The 14,138-nt window shown below is 33.6% G+C and overlaps 1 protein-coding gene across 2 annotated transcripts; it reads left to right on the forward strand.

Moving 5' to 3' along the window:
* Positions 1-841: 841 nt before the first annotated feature.
* Tudor-SN (Staphylococcal nuclease domain-containing protein 1) lies at positions 842-7,942 on the forward strand. 2 transcript variants are annotated; one of them, XM_088187666.1, is made up of 8 exons: positions 842-939; positions 3,956-4,077; positions 4,153-4,450; positions 4,525-4,698; positions 4,764-5,022; positions 5,087-5,495; positions 5,570-6,548; positions 6,625-7,942. In XM_088187666.1, the coding sequence occupies exons 1-8, from the start codon at positions 916-918 to the stop codon at positions 7,012-7,014; spliced, it is 2,655 nt and encodes an 884-aa protein (XP_088043792.1). In that variant the 5' UTR covers positions 842-915; the 3' UTR covers positions 7,015-7,942. The 2 variants fall into 2 exon arrangements, with proteins under 2 accessions (XP_088043792.1, XP_088043793.1); XM_088187667.1 differs by having other exon boundaries at positions 4,764-5,004.
* Positions 7,943-14,138: the final 6,196 nt, after the last annotated feature.

Below are 14,138 nucleotides of genomic sequence, written 5' to 3' on the forward strand. Positions count from 1 at the left end.
ACTGAAAAAATACGATGAAATAGCACAGAAAAAAATAAACATGAAAAAAATCACATGCAATAAATTTAACATCACAGTAATTTCACATTCTCCAGTATTACTCTTTGTACATATAAAATATCAAATGTTTTTTTTATAAATATATATTCTATTGGTGATAAAAAAATTAAATGAAAAATCATTCTTAAAATATATTTTACAATTATATTAGTAATTTACATTGGTATAATACACAACAATTTGTTATATAAATTAACGGGGAAAACGGATACAAGTAGTGATATTTTATTTTATTTTATCACTTTAATCAAATAAAGAGTATCCATCAAAATTCTAGTTGAAATTTTATTGACAAATGAGTGAATCGATAATTTGCGGACGCAACTCTTAAAAATGAATAATGAGCATGCAGATATATTATAAGATATCATGAAAATTAACCTATGTTTTTTTATTATATTCCATATAAGATAGTATTGTAACAAAATGCCAGTTTTAAACTTACAAATATAAGGGGAGTTGCAAAAATGTTTCTGAATTGTTTAGTTGTGAGTTATAATAATTCAATCTAGAATGGCTATGAGTAGGCAATTTGCGGTCGCTGATTCAAATTATTTTCTTTAAAAATAATGTTTATTTGAATTCAAATTTATTATTATTATTACTCTATAAACATAATACTTATCGTCGTTTATTAATGAGAAATTATTTTAAAATCACACATTTTAACGATATGATAAAGGCAATCTTGAGCAAATCGAACACGTGCGCTTGTCTATCGTCACCGGGGTGAGTTGTCTATGGTATTCATAGGTGGCCCAACACATCACCACCGTGCGACCATTTTATCGGAGCGAGCCGACCGGTGCTGACGCGTCGCCGCGCACCAGAACGCCCGGCACCTTTAGTCTCATTATGAATCGGGGCACTGTTAAGCAGGTACGTCTTTTATGTCCCGCCGGAGTACAACGGCGCGCCTTTGCCCTTAGCCAGAGCAGCCGGTTCCGCCTTGCGTTTTGCCGTGTTGGCGTATTGACATCTCGAGCGGATCATGAATGAAAGTCGACGTGTCGTCACGCTGGATTCGCTAGCGAGCGTCCAACAAGCCTTCCGCAGAGCTCCCGGGTCGCCGCGCCCCCTACGAACGCCGCCACATCGTTTCTTATCGCGCCCCATGGCACCCCCATTTCCCCCACTCCGCCGGCTGGAAAAAAAGGCTGCCACAAAACAGTATGAAAGTGAAAGGCGCGGCGCAGCTGGAAAGCGATTTTCTTCTTATTTTTCTTTATCTTTTACACGATAGCGCACACTTTTCCACCATCCCCCAAATACGCGGCATCCATCTTTATATATTTTAAAGTCCACAAATTAACCGACGTTTTATTGTCTTTCGGCAAATATGTGGATCGGCCGTTTTATTTCTAATTTGACTTTAAACATGCCCATCAGAATTTACTTAGACCAAATATTAAAAACAATACAGGTGCATTCAATCGATTTTTGTTGTATATATATATACAAACGTATGTAGTGTGTATATAATTAGATTACTTTATATATGATATCAGCTCATTTAATCTCAGCGTTAACCTCTGGAACTGAATCCTAATCAATACTATAGATCAGCGCTGTTTAACTTCTCTTTATCCGTGGACCATTTTTTCTTTTGCAAATATTTCGGGGGTCAAACATTTTTGCTGCTGGGCGCTAAAAAAAGGTCACCTCGGATATTTTTATTCGTTTACGGATGCTAATGGGGGCTAAAAAGGGTCACCTCAAACATTTTTGTCTGCTTGCCTGGATAAACGAACAAAATTGTCTGAGGAGACTTTTTTTAAATTTTATTTTAAAAACGAATTGGTTCGCGGGCCGCAAAAATTAGTTCGCGTGCCGTCAGTTGGACAGAGCTGCTATAGATGATAAACACTTTTGTGAAAAGTGTGCGAAAAATCAATGATTCTAGATGACCTAATTTTCAATGCACTTTTATTATACAAAAAGTTCACGTGAATCCAATTCTATCTTGCATACACAGTGTTGTGTTTCTGATGTCAATGGTTGTATCTGCGATTTGGTAAAAACTGCTCTACTAATCTGAAATTCGTCATAAGAGTTTATAAACATATTGAGGTACAATTTCGCAATATGGACAATTTCGTTATATGTAGCATATTAATTTTCACATATCGCTTGCTACAATCTATTGAAATCGTAATAATTATTTGGAATACAGATTGAAAAAAAATTAAACCCTTATAATTTTGTTGTAGGAGTAGCCAACTCGTAAAAATTAAAAAGTTATAAATAAAATTTAAGTTCTCTTCAGTATCGATCTGTGGCTGCGCTCTAGATAGGCTAAACCAGGGCTCGGTAACCTATGACCCGCGGATTACCAAGTGACCCGTTTGATGATTTTAAGTAACCCATTTGAGTTCTGCAAATAGCATTTTGTTTTTTTTTTAATATAGGTACATGTGCCGGTTTACGTGTTACGATGTTACGACCAGACCACATACATACATACATATATGGTTGTTATGACCAAAAATATTCACTGATCTGAATAGTCTTTTTAATAGTCACATTTTAATTATCTTGACCTTGCAGCCAAAAAATACATATACATAATACACAAATAAAAAGGGATGACTTTTTCTATAAACATATAGGTCCGCTGAAAATTCATTTTTTTACGACCAGAGTCGTAAAAAATGGGTCACTATTTTATGATTAATATTCGAGACTAATTATATAAATAAGTTGATGATATCGAAATAAATGCAGGGCAGGGCTGGCCTGAGTATATATTAAAAAAAAACATTTGGGAAATTTTTTCTTATAGGAAAATTCCGAGATAATTTTTTTGAAAAACTTTCTCGGATTTTTTTTTAATGAAAATGACATATTCCTGAGAGCTAAAAAAAGAGTCGTCGTTGAAAATTTTATTAAAGAACCATCTCGTAGTTTTTGTTTGAGGAGAATAAATCGAGGAGATATCGATACCATGTTAAATAGATTCAAATGGCGCCCCATTTGAAGTAATTTGCGCTCCTCGGGCAAGCTCCGAATATATGTCAAGTTTTCAAAATCATCTATATCTTTATTGAAAGACGCGTTTTTGCCACATTGGCTCTTAACAAATGCCGCGTAATTAAGTAATCTGCTTGTAATGCGTATTTATGATTTCAAAAATAATAGAAGATATTTTTACATTAGATTGTCTTAAAAAATCGTGTTAAACACGGGCTTCCATAAAATCACTCAGGAACACAATTATTGCATTTTTATCATTTAATGATGAAATTTTCATTAAACGGTTACTGTTGTTAAACATCATCGTTGTTGTGTTACACTTTCCCGAAAATTAATTTCAAAAATGTGTTTCACATAGGTTTTGGTTTTTTATAGTAACTATCATATAAGCACTTATTGCTTATCGAATTATTCGAGAAATGTTTTTATTCGAGAGTTTGAGTTTCTTTTCAAGGCCCAGAATATTTAGCACCTGATGAATAAGACACACTTTGAAATTACAGGTGCAATGCGATTATGTTTAGACCGACAGATTTAATTTCACAATGAAGTAATAAAATGTAATATCTAATACTGACACAACTTATAACCAATATTTGAGTCACATAAGTTTCACTTATGGATACACAAAGTATGTAGAGAACAAAAACAACGGTGACAATAAAAATGTCACCGATGCATGAATCACCGAAAGCAAAAATATTGTGAAACAACTATTTCACAATAAATAAATCGTCAAAATGATAATTTTTGATGAGATATCGTTCTCGAAACTTCTATCTATAACATTGCAATATAACTGAGAAAAACATTAGTCGATTTTACATTCGAGCATTTTATGAAATGTGCTAATTCAAGTGCATCAGACGCATATTACGAAAATTACTGATTTCCTAATAAAAAAATGATTTATTGTTTTTAGGTTTTGTCGGGAGATTCGGTGAAGATTTGGGGTCCGCCTAGGCCAAATGGACCGCCGGCCGAAAGGCAGCTGAATCTTCTAGGAATTAGCGCTCCAAAATTGGAACGTCGTCCAACTAACGAGTAAGTAATATAAAGCTATTATTGAACAAAACGTCAATCGAAACATAATTCTGATGCAATCGATCGTCTTTCCAGTGGTAAAAGCATCACGAAGGATGAGCCGTGGGCGTGGGAAACTCGAGAATTCCTCCGCAAGAAATTGGTCGGACAGGAGATTTTGTTCACTGCGGACAAAATTCCAAACACCAACATGGAAAAGGGTATCATCTATCTAGTTAAAGATTCGCATCCAGGAGAGAACATCAACGAACTGTTGGTCAGCGAGGGGCTTGTCAACGTCAGGGGTGATCCGAAGAATCCTGAAGTCCAGAAATTATCTAAACTTGAAGAGGTTGCAAAAGCCCAGGGAAAGGGGAAGCACGGAAATCCGACCGTGAGTGATGAATTTCGTATACATAATAATAGACTATAGAATCGTTTTAAAACGTTACTTTTTATTATTTGTAGAAAGCGGTTCGAGAAATTCATTGGACTCACGAGCGCGATGTCGAAAAGTATAACTATCGTCCTTTGAAAGGTGTCATCGAACACGTGAGAGACGGTTCGACCGTCAGGGCGTTTATCACTCCTGAAGACAACAACGTCTATTACTACATCACCATAATGATCTCTGGAATCCGGGTAAATATATAATTTATAATTTTAAATTCTTACAACGATGAGAATAATATTATTGTAATTTTTAGTGTTCGGGAGGTAAAATCGAAAAAACCGACGGAGAGGAAGACGGAAACGATCAGCAAAGCGAAGCAAAGTATTGTGTCGAAAGACATTTGCTTCAAAGAGACTGTAATATCACTTTGATGACCCTGAATAACAACAATTTCATCGGGTCTGTCGAACATCCGTGCGGCAACATTGCCGAACTGTTACTTAGAAGAGGCTTCGCAAAATGCGTTGAATGGTCTTTGCCTTATACCAAGCAAGGTATACGTGCAAGCCGATGTACGTACAATATGCACATACAATACGATCAGTAACTTCATTAAGATTATTTATTTATTTTTAGCGATTGCCGCTCTCCGCGAAGCTGAGAAGTTCGCCAAAGACAAGAGGATCGGTATATGGAAAGATTATGTACCTTCCACTTCTGGAATCGCCGTCAAAGACAAGGAATTCAGCGGTGTCGTGCTAGAAATAATAAACGGCGACTCCATGATTGTAAAGCAGCAAAACGGCAATTTGAAAAAGGTGTTCTTGTCGAGCGTGCGTCCGCCGAAATCCCCGGCAGACGAAGATGGAAAAGCCAGAGCTAAGGGATTCAAACCCTTGTATGATATTCCGCATATGTTCGACGCGAGGGAAACACTAAGGAAGCTGTTGATTGGAAGAAAAGTCAGCGTTACCGTTGACTATATTCAACCAGCAAGAGATAGTTTACCCGAAAAAACCTGTTGCACCATTATGATTGGAAAAACGTAAAAACGATACATATAAATACACTATAGAATATAATATGCATTTATTTTAATTTTGTTTATTTTATTTTTAGAAACGTTGCTCTTGAACTCGTTTCGAAGGGTTTGGCTACTGTAGTACGTCATCGTCCGGATGATGATCAAAGAAGCAGTGCTTACAATTCTCTGTTGGAATCTGAGATGAAGGCTCAGAAAGCCGCTATTGGGGTTCACAATACGAAAGAAAATCCAACCAAGAAGGTGACCAACATTAGTGCTGATATTCAAAAGGCCAAATTGACTCTGACGACTCTGCAGCGGCACGACAAACAAGAATCAGTCGTCGAATTTGTCACCAGCGGATCGAGGCTTCGGTTGTACATCCCGAAAGATTCTTGTTTGATAACTTTCTTGCTTTCCGGCATCAGTTGCCCCAGAGGAGCCAGACCGAACATCACCGGAACTGGTCCACTTCAAGAAGCCGAGCCGTTCGGCGAAGAAGCGCTAAACTTTACTAAGGAAAAGTGCATGCAACGCGACGTCCATATCACCGTTCAGAGCATGGACAAAGCTGGCGGATTCATCGGCTGGCTGTTTGTAGACAACGTAAACCTCTCTGTGGCGCTAGTTAGGGAAGGACTCGCCTCCGTTCATTCGACTGCCGAACGCTCCGAACACAAGAACAGCCTGCGAGAAGCCGAGAAGTACGCCAAGCAAAATCGGCTGAACATCTGGAAGGACTATGTGGAAGCTCCAAAAGAGGAGGAAACGAAAGAAGAAGAGAAGGTAGTCGAGCGCAAGGTGAACTATGAAAAGGTGATCGTCACCGAAATCACTTTGGAAGGCAGGTTCTTCGCTCAGCACACAGATCAGGGACCCAAACTAGAAGCTATGATGAAAAAGCTTCGCCAAGACTTTACTTCCGTGCCGCCACTGCCTGGAGCGTACACTCCTAAAAAGGGCGATTTATGCGCGGCTAAATTTAGCCTTGACAGTCAATGGTACCGTGCTAGGATCGAGAAAGTTCAGGGTCAAAATGTATCCGTTCGCTATGTCGACTACGGCAACCGCGAAGTAAGTGACTTTTTGCTTTGGTTTTGGTTTATTTTATTACTTATCGTAAATTAATTTATTTTCTCCTCTTCTGCAGGTCATTCACCCATCCAGCTGCGCCACTCTACCGGCTTCTTTCGCCTCCGACAAGCCTTATGCCACCGAATATGTGTTGGCGTGCGTGAACCTACCCGCCGACAACGACCACAAGGAAACCGCTATCAACGCACTCAAGGAAGATCTCATGTACACTCCTCTTTTATTGAACATCGAGAGCAGGGGCGTCTTACCTGAAGTCACTCTCGTAGACTCGTCCAACAATGACGTCATTCAGAACTTGATCTCCGATGGCCTCTTGATGGTGCAGAACAGACGCGAAAAGCGGCTACAGAAGATCGTGAGCGACTACAGGGCCGCTCAAGAAATCGCCAAGAAGGAGCGCCGTGCGATCTGGGAATACGGGGACATCACCGAGGACGACAATTAAGGACTTTTAACAAACATGTAATGTAACTTGAGTAAATTCACATTATGAATAATAATAATATATGTATTTATATATATATATACATATATAAAAATACAAAAATATATGTGTATACACATACTATATATAATATATAATGAAGAAAGTATATACATAATATATAAATTATTCGATTTACTTGTATGTGTCTGCCCTTTGTTGATTTACATTTCATTTTATAAAGTTATAATGTTTGTTACTATGGTCTTATTATAAAAAAAAGTAGATTCGAGTTGATTTTTTGGCTTATAATTTTTTTTAGTATTAATGTGAATTATATATGATGAGACTTATTGTTGTAGAACTGTAAATTATCCACGTCATTGTAATGTTATGTTAAGAAAAAAGGTGTCGGTTAATCGCTAGCGTAAAATAATTATTTAATTATGATCAAAAAATAACAAATATCTGAAATTCATAACGATTATTAATCTATATCGCCAGTGAGTGTAAAACAGCAGTACTGAGTGCAAAAATTGAAAAATACCACATTTAATATTTAACAACTGTAATTGCCACGTACTGGATAATGTAAAAATAAATTAGCGTGTATTGACATTTCTCATCATATATATAAAATATTTCAATTTAACAATAAAATTAGTAATTAGTAAATGAAAAATAGTTGTAACACAACGTAATCTTGAAACTTATATTTTCTAGTTTTTTTTTATTTTACACTCACTGCGTGCGACGTGTACTATGAATTTTCTTTTGTAACTTATACATTGCGAACATCTTGAACGTATCAAGTTCATGCTAAACTGAAATGTCTGCTGCGCAGTTTACGTACTTATCAACCTCATTGATGTAACCAATAATGTATGTCATTTTGTTTTTTATGTTTTACTTTTTAGTAATATAATATACACTTTCGTTACAAACGTCAGCGTAGTCTTTTATTTCATTGTTACACTCGGCACTTGCATTGCTATTATTATCGTTTTATGTATTTTCGACTATTTGCTAAGCGATGTAGTTTTTATATTCAACTTTCATCTACTTATACATATATATAAATATATATTGTGTTCACTTGTGCATATATACAACATATATAAGATATGCATACGTGAATTCTTTGAAATAAATAAATATTTTTAAATGTTATTCTGTATTTTGAATGCTAACCCCTATTTCGATAAACAGTAAAATTCAACTACGAAAATAAATGTGATTTCAATCACGATAAACTTTTGCACCGTATTATCTACTCGTGTTATGTTGCTTTGCGTTTATTTTAATTTATTTGCCTCAGTAATATCGTATGGTATCGCTCTCAGTTGTGAGTGACCCCACACAGCGACCTAGCTGATAGCGAATCATTTGCTTTGAAAATTATCAAAGTTCTGAGACTATCATCGTCTGTTCGTATACCTCAGTAACAATGTAGTTTTGCAACGAAAAGTGGAAATGAGTTTTTAATATAATTATCAGATCTATTATTTAAACCTTTGGTTGTTGAACCTATAAAGATTACCATAATTCTTTCTTCAATGATGGCTTTAGATCCAGCAATTACTGCCAAAGTAGTAATAGTCGATGTCTAAAATTTCGGAAACCAAAGGGTTAATAATTTTAAATAATCATTCGTTGCTAAATGATACACACACACACACGCACTTATTCATCTTTCTTTTCATTCAATGATAAGTGATTTTTTGATCCATTGTAAACCTCGTGTGCGAGATTAATATAATCATATCAAGGCATCATATTTAATAAATTCGATTCATTTAAAAGACACCTGACATATTCATAAAAATTCCAATCGGTAAGTTTTTCCTTAATGAATTATTGCAGTTCGATTGTTACTTTCTTTTTTTCTTTTGCGAGCAAAAGCTAATACCCAATAAGAATAATGCTTATATATTATCATATTGTGGCTTTGAGTTACAGTGTTGCAAGTTGCATATTGTATAAATCAATATTTAATCTGTGTACATTTCTCAGTAAAATTATCTTATTCTAAAGAACTAAATCCATGCAATTCGGATGACAAAAATTAATAAAAACACTATTTTTAGGGTGCTATTTAACAGGTAATTATTTTGAGAGATTGTGCATTAAAATAAATACTTTGTTCCATTAAACGAATTGTTTGTGCATTTATGAAAGGTAAATTTTTGGATTTTTTCTTCGAAAAAGGATTCGTTGTAGAGTTATTTATAAGGTGTTGACTGTTCTGACCAATACTCGATCGCTCGCACCTAATCTGTTTGACAGTAATGCACTAACAGTTCGTTTTATTTGCTCATTTAAATTGTCCTTATATTTTTATAAGACATTCTGTGTATTATTGATAATAAATGTTATATTTTAAAATTTGTTTCAAACATTAGAAATAAAAAAGTAAAAACAAATAACGTAAATCATACATAATTCACATAAAAATATTTTATTTTGTTTAACCCTTTGGTTGCCGAGCCTTTATTAACTATCTGAATATCTATGTATTATATACTAAAAAATGTTATGTACTCCTGAAGAACATACCATACAACTAGTTAAAATAAATCTAATTCTTTATTTAACTATGATATCAGATCCAACCATTCTTGCCAAAGTATCAAAATCCAATACATCAGATTTCAGTAACAAAGGGTTAAAATATTGCAAGAATTAGAAATTTTGTTAAAACAGATTGTATGTGGCGAAATGTTTGTTCATATTGTTTCATCACACATACAATGTGTTAGAGACATGTAATTTAAATACAATGATAAATGCATACATATGTATGTTATACATGCATTGGTGAAATTGTAAAGATATGCTGAAGAATCCCTTCAATGACTGATTCTTTTCCGTGCAGCTATTACTTCATGTATGAAATTTTTATTGGGGAATATATAATTGCACTTTAATTTAAATAGTATACACTTGGTACATGAAACTATAATTAGGAAAGTGTCCACTATACATTTAATACTTTGCACTTGGTACAACCTAAAAGCGGTGCTTTTTTTTTAGTTTGGTTAATTAATTTAAGTTAGGTTTTGTTTTGAACAGCAAATGGACGTTTCGCAACTGTAAAGGTAGACCGCACTTTTATATTTTTTAATGTCAAATAAATTTAATTATAGTGGAATAATTTATTTTTTGTGCAAAATATTTGTTATCAGTGCAAATCGTTTTTATCTAAGTGAATATGATCTTAACTAAAGTGCAACTAATTATTACCCGTTTATATTTATATATTGTAAATAATATATTATGCTGTGATCTATTCTACCAGTGTGGTGTAGATATGTTTTTATTTTTGTCCACCTTTGAGAATGAAATGTTTAAAACGAAAATGTATAACTTTTGACTGTTACGTATTGTTCACAATGTGAACTCTTATGTTTGTAAATAGTTTTAGTTATTATTATTTTTATAAATAAAATGCATTTTTAATAAAATATATCATTTATTTGTTTTCCAACGATACTGACGATTACCTGTCGAGTGAACACATTTGATAACTTGAGTAAGAGAAAGAAGAAACGAAAGATTAACAAACAGTTAAGCAAGATTTAGAACAGTTGAAATGTAAGCAATATGTGCTAATATTTAAGTTTGTTTTTATTGTAGTCTACGATCAGTTGCTCGCATGTTCTTTAATTTATTTTCGTTTTTTGCTTTTAACACACTAGATATTAAATATTGATCTAAAGTGCACAATATCTGTAAGCTCTTTTTAGAAAAACAGAGATATGTCATTTAAATTGAGGAAAGTAAACACTTACTTTTCATTCTACAGTACTAACCTTTTTATTTTCTTTCACTACCCTTCTACTTTTATTTTTTCAGAATTATATTTACTAGTAATGCAATGTTTATTCATTCTTACCATGCATGTTTATTAGGTACACAAAGTGCGACTGTTAAAACATATTCGTTTCCTTAAATTGATTAGTGATGCTGGAGACCATCAATAGTTTCGCGCCGGTTTACTTGGACTGTCACTCCGACAGTCCAAGTCTTAGGCCTTCTGCAACTAGACTACTACCCTGTTAACTTTGAAAAGGCAGTGAAAAAGTTTATCTACGTTTCGTAAACATAATTTACTTTTTTATTGATTAGTTTCAATATTTTACCCCTCGAAATATTTTTTTAACAAAAACCCGTTTAAGATCGTAATCACTCTGCAAAACTACAGCAATTATAGTGTCCTAAATATAACAAAAACCTTAGTTATTTATATTTAATAATGTCATCGTCACCTACATTTTTTCCTTCTATTGAGAAAAATGTTGCAAGTCTGGTCACCTTTTTGTCATAATAATATTAATAATTATTGACCTTTATAAAAATGGCTGAAGTCTGGTCACCTTACTAAAGTTTATTTTACAGAATAATCTAGTTACGTTTTCTGGCATTGCAAATTATGAATAGAAATGACAACTTCAGTCTAATGCGCTACCGCGGAGCAGTGTCTCGTTTTTAATGAATGCGAAGCAGAAATTCAAAATTTGAGACTTGAACGCTGAATAGGAATAATGTGCAAGCATTGGATACGAAGAAAGAAAATAGTTGCGTAATTCATTAAATTTACCCTAATAATTCAGCAGTTTTTTGGCCACATTGTAATGAGATTTGATGAAAGGAGAAATATAACAAAACACAGACCACGGAATTCCATGTAGATGTTTATGATATTTCTAGAATGGTTTATAAATCCACTTCTAAAAACGTTGTTAAAATATAAGCTGAATGGAAGATAAGTCGCATCAGACGTTAACCTCTAAAACCATTGAATATTGAACGCTAAACCGCATGATTTGAAGTTACGTCGTACGCGCAATTACAATAAGGATTTCAAATCATTTTATCTTATATTTGCAGATTAACACACAGTTGTAATTAAATCTGACAATGTCGCATTTTTAATGACAAATCAGTTTTGGCCATAATGGCCATTGAAATCGCGACCATATACATATCCATTACGTGGCATTTTATTAAAAATATGTACAGTTTTTCTAAATAAATATAAAAATGGCAAAATATTTTTTTTTATCTTATTAGACATTCATCCCAATTTTCATGTAACGCAGGTAATTAACTTAATATTGAAAATGGAAAGTGACATTTTTTGCAACCTCTCAAAATAGACTTAGAGCGACTAATATTTTATTTCCTTGGCCCAGTTAGTTTATCTAATTTTCAACTTATAAGTCTAGGACTGCACCTAGGATGCTGGCCGCCCGTGTGCAAACATGAAAGCCCCCTCTTCAGCCCAACAAAAGTTTAAATATTGAAAATTTAGGAATTTTTTATAAGAATCAGTAATTTGTTGCTATAGTAATTGTCGTTATATCTTCAAATATCAGTAGATCTGAGAAATTATATATTTTTTTGTATGAATGAAAGAATTTTAAGTTATACAAATTTCACAGATAATATTAATAGTTTATCACAATATGACAAAACTGCCTAACTATTCCAAATACGATTATAAATCAATGCCTGAAAAGATTCATCTGTAATTCTAGTTTTTTTTAGAGATGTAGAAACATAGTATTACAAACTGCAAAGCATAGTTTCTCAAGGAAGAAAATGTTTTTTTTATTTTAGCAAATATTATCAACGGCCGCCCGTGTGCCCCGCACACACTGAACATATAGCAGGCGCTGTATAGGGTCGGTCCGAAAATGTTCAGCGCCCCGGGCTCTATAAAAACAAAGGTCATTTGGACTATTTTGAAATTTGTTTTATCTTTGATGGAAAAGCAAATGGGTTTAAATTTGGTCTGCAACTTTGTGAATATCATCGGGTGAAAATAGTAAGTAATGTTTTTTTTTATCATTTTGATCATTGAAATAAATACAATTAAAACTACTACTAATAAGATATTTCAGAATATAAAGAAAAATGTGCAAAGAAATTTGGATTGGCCCTTTAATTAAACCAAAATTAGGAAAAATATTCTATTGCAAAACGCAAGGAGCAAAAAAAAACTTATAGAAGAAATCGTAAGACCGCCATGCTACGACGCCACTACATATTACACCACGAACTTGTTCTTGCTCTTTCGTAGTTTAGCAGTATTGAAGGTGCAAAAAATAAAAGTTATTTATAATTACGGTTTAAAAATAAAAATATACAAGTTAAAATTATTTTTAACCACACGATGCTTAAGAATTTAATAATAAATTTCAAAGTGTTTTTATTGGCCATATTTTACTGTTTTATCATTTAATTTAATTTATTTAAACAATATGGGGTTTTATTTTATTTTTAGATGTTTATTTTAAAAAATATTTAAAGAATTCGAAAAAAATAATTTAATACACATATAACATATCCTTAGTTATATGCAAACGAAATATGATTTCAATTGTGAAGCGTTTTTTGCGGGCTACTGTATATTTTCATAATACTTAATATATGGGTATATTTTTTAGCAACAAATTATATGGTCAGAATTTGAATCAACTTTGGGTCAGAATAAAAATAGCATACGGTCAGAATAAAAATATAGAACGATTAGAATTAAAGTATAGGATGTTCATGTGAATTAAAAATATATAATATTTATAAATATAAATAGGCAATAAATTATTTATTCAAGAAATATCTTATACAATTTTTTTTCGCACCAAAACTGTTGGACATGTTAGGTGTGAGCGAGCGTTAGTCAGGACATTGAACCCCACGAATAACTCTCAACGAATCTATTTAATTGTATGTAAGATGCGAATGTATTCAGAGACGAACGAAGCGGGAATAACGACAGAGAACACGCTTGGCTTCATGTGTTGACATACGACAATGTTGTGGGCCCAACCAAACGAGTTGCCTCTAAACATCTTGATATTGATAGTGATAATGAGCTGGGGACATGCGAATGACAGATAAATCAGTTGTTATTTTACTGCGCGGCTTATTAAACCGCGACGTTTTTATCTTTTTAATTAAATTATTCCAAACGTTCACGCTGCGTGCATAATTGTATCTTGCCATTTTCTTTAATAAAGTAACAAGTCGCCCTCGGTAACTAAGTGTTGGTTACCCCTGCTATACTAGTGATTATAAAACTATGACTCATTACATATGTACACCAAGTTGAATAAATTAAATTGACCCATACGCGGTTC

Source organism: Plectrocnemia conspersa, unplaced genomic scaffold (assembly GCF_051122295.1).
Source record: "Plectrocnemia conspersa isolate PC_06_02 unplaced genomic scaffold, ASM5112229v1 ptg000006l, whole genome shotgun sequence".
Taxonomy (NCBI): Eukaryota; Metazoa; Arthropoda; class Insecta; order Trichoptera; family Polycentropodidae; genus Plectrocnemia; species Plectrocnemia conspersa.

Bases quoted from the DNA above. Each gene is read 5' to 3' on its own strand.
- Tudor-SN (XM_088187666.1), top strand. From the start codon at position 916: ATGAATCGGGGCACTGTTAAGCAG. The intron at 4,078-4,152 runs GTAAGTAATATA...TCGTCTTTCCAG, and splicing joins GAACGTCGTCCAACTAACGA to TGGTAAAAGCATCACGAAGG. The intron at 6,549-6,624 runs GTAAGTGACTTT...CCTCTTCTGCAG, and splicing joins TCGACTACGGCAACCGCGAA to GTCATTCACCCATCCAGCTG.